The sequence below is a fragment of the Crocuta crocuta genome, unplaced genomic scaffold, assembly GCF_008692635.1.
Source record: "Crocuta crocuta isolate KB4526 unplaced genomic scaffold, BGI_CrCroc_1.0 scaffold941, whole genome shotgun sequence".
Taxonomy (NCBI): domain Eukaryota; kingdom Metazoa; phylum Chordata; class Mammalia; order Carnivora; family Hyaenidae; genus Crocuta; species Crocuta crocuta.
Window position 1 is genome coordinate 1 of NW_027533087.1, and position 765 is coordinate 765.

A 765-nucleotide genomic window follows, 5' to 3' on the forward strand; every position below is an offset into this window, starting at 1 on the left:
GCTCTTTTAAGAGCCACCCACCCTTTCAAGTAAAGAGTTGTGAACGGTATTCGGTGTTTTGCTTTGCAGTTTAACCAGTACTCCGCCGAGCCCGGAGGCCGGGAGGTGGGGCGTGGGTTGCCACCCACTACAGTTGGGCCTCCCCCTGACTCTTGTGAGAAGTAGGTGCCAAGTCCGCGACTCCCACAGTGGGCGAGGCCTTAGNAAGGTGTTTGTGGCGACTTTCTCGGTCGCTAGCGGGGAGCTGTTGTCTCCGCGTTGTTGTCATGTCTGGTCGTGGCAAACAAGGAGGCAAGGCCCGCGCCAAGGCCAAGTCGCGCTCGTCCCGCGCCGGCCTGCAGTTCCCGGTAGGCCGAGTGCACCGCCTGCTGCGCAAGGGCAACTACGCCGAGCGGGTGGGGGCCGGCGCGCCGGTCTACATGGCGGCCGTGCTGGAGTACCTGACGGCCGAGATCCTGGAGCTGGCGGGGAACGCGGCGCGAGACAACAAAAAGACGCGCATCATCCCGCGCCACCTGCAGCTGGCCATCCGCAACGACGAGGAACTGAACAAGCTGCTGGGCAAAGTCACCATCGCCCAAGGCGGCGTGCTGCCCAACATCCAGGCTGTGTTGCTGCCCAAGAAGACGGAAAGCCACCACAAGGCCAAGGGCAAGTGAGGCCGGTGTCCGCAGCTCCGCCAGCCCTGGTCGCGAAGGGGCGCCCGTGAATCAAAGGCTCTTTTAAGAGCCACCCACCCTTTCAAGTAAAGAGTTGTGAACGGTA

General features: G+C 62.4%; 1 protein-coding gene across 1 annotated transcript; it reads left to right on the forward strand.

Moving 5' to 3' along the window:
• The first annotated feature begins 211 nt into the window (after nucleotides 1-211).
• Nucleotides 212-765, forward strand: LOC144216573 (histone H2A type 2-A). The gene has a single exon (XM_077745977.1). The coding sequence runs from the start codon at nucleotides 267-269 to the stop codon at nucleotides 657-659; it is 393 nt and encodes a 130-aa protein (XP_077602103.1). The 5' UTR covers nucleotides 212-266; the 3' UTR covers nucleotides 660-765.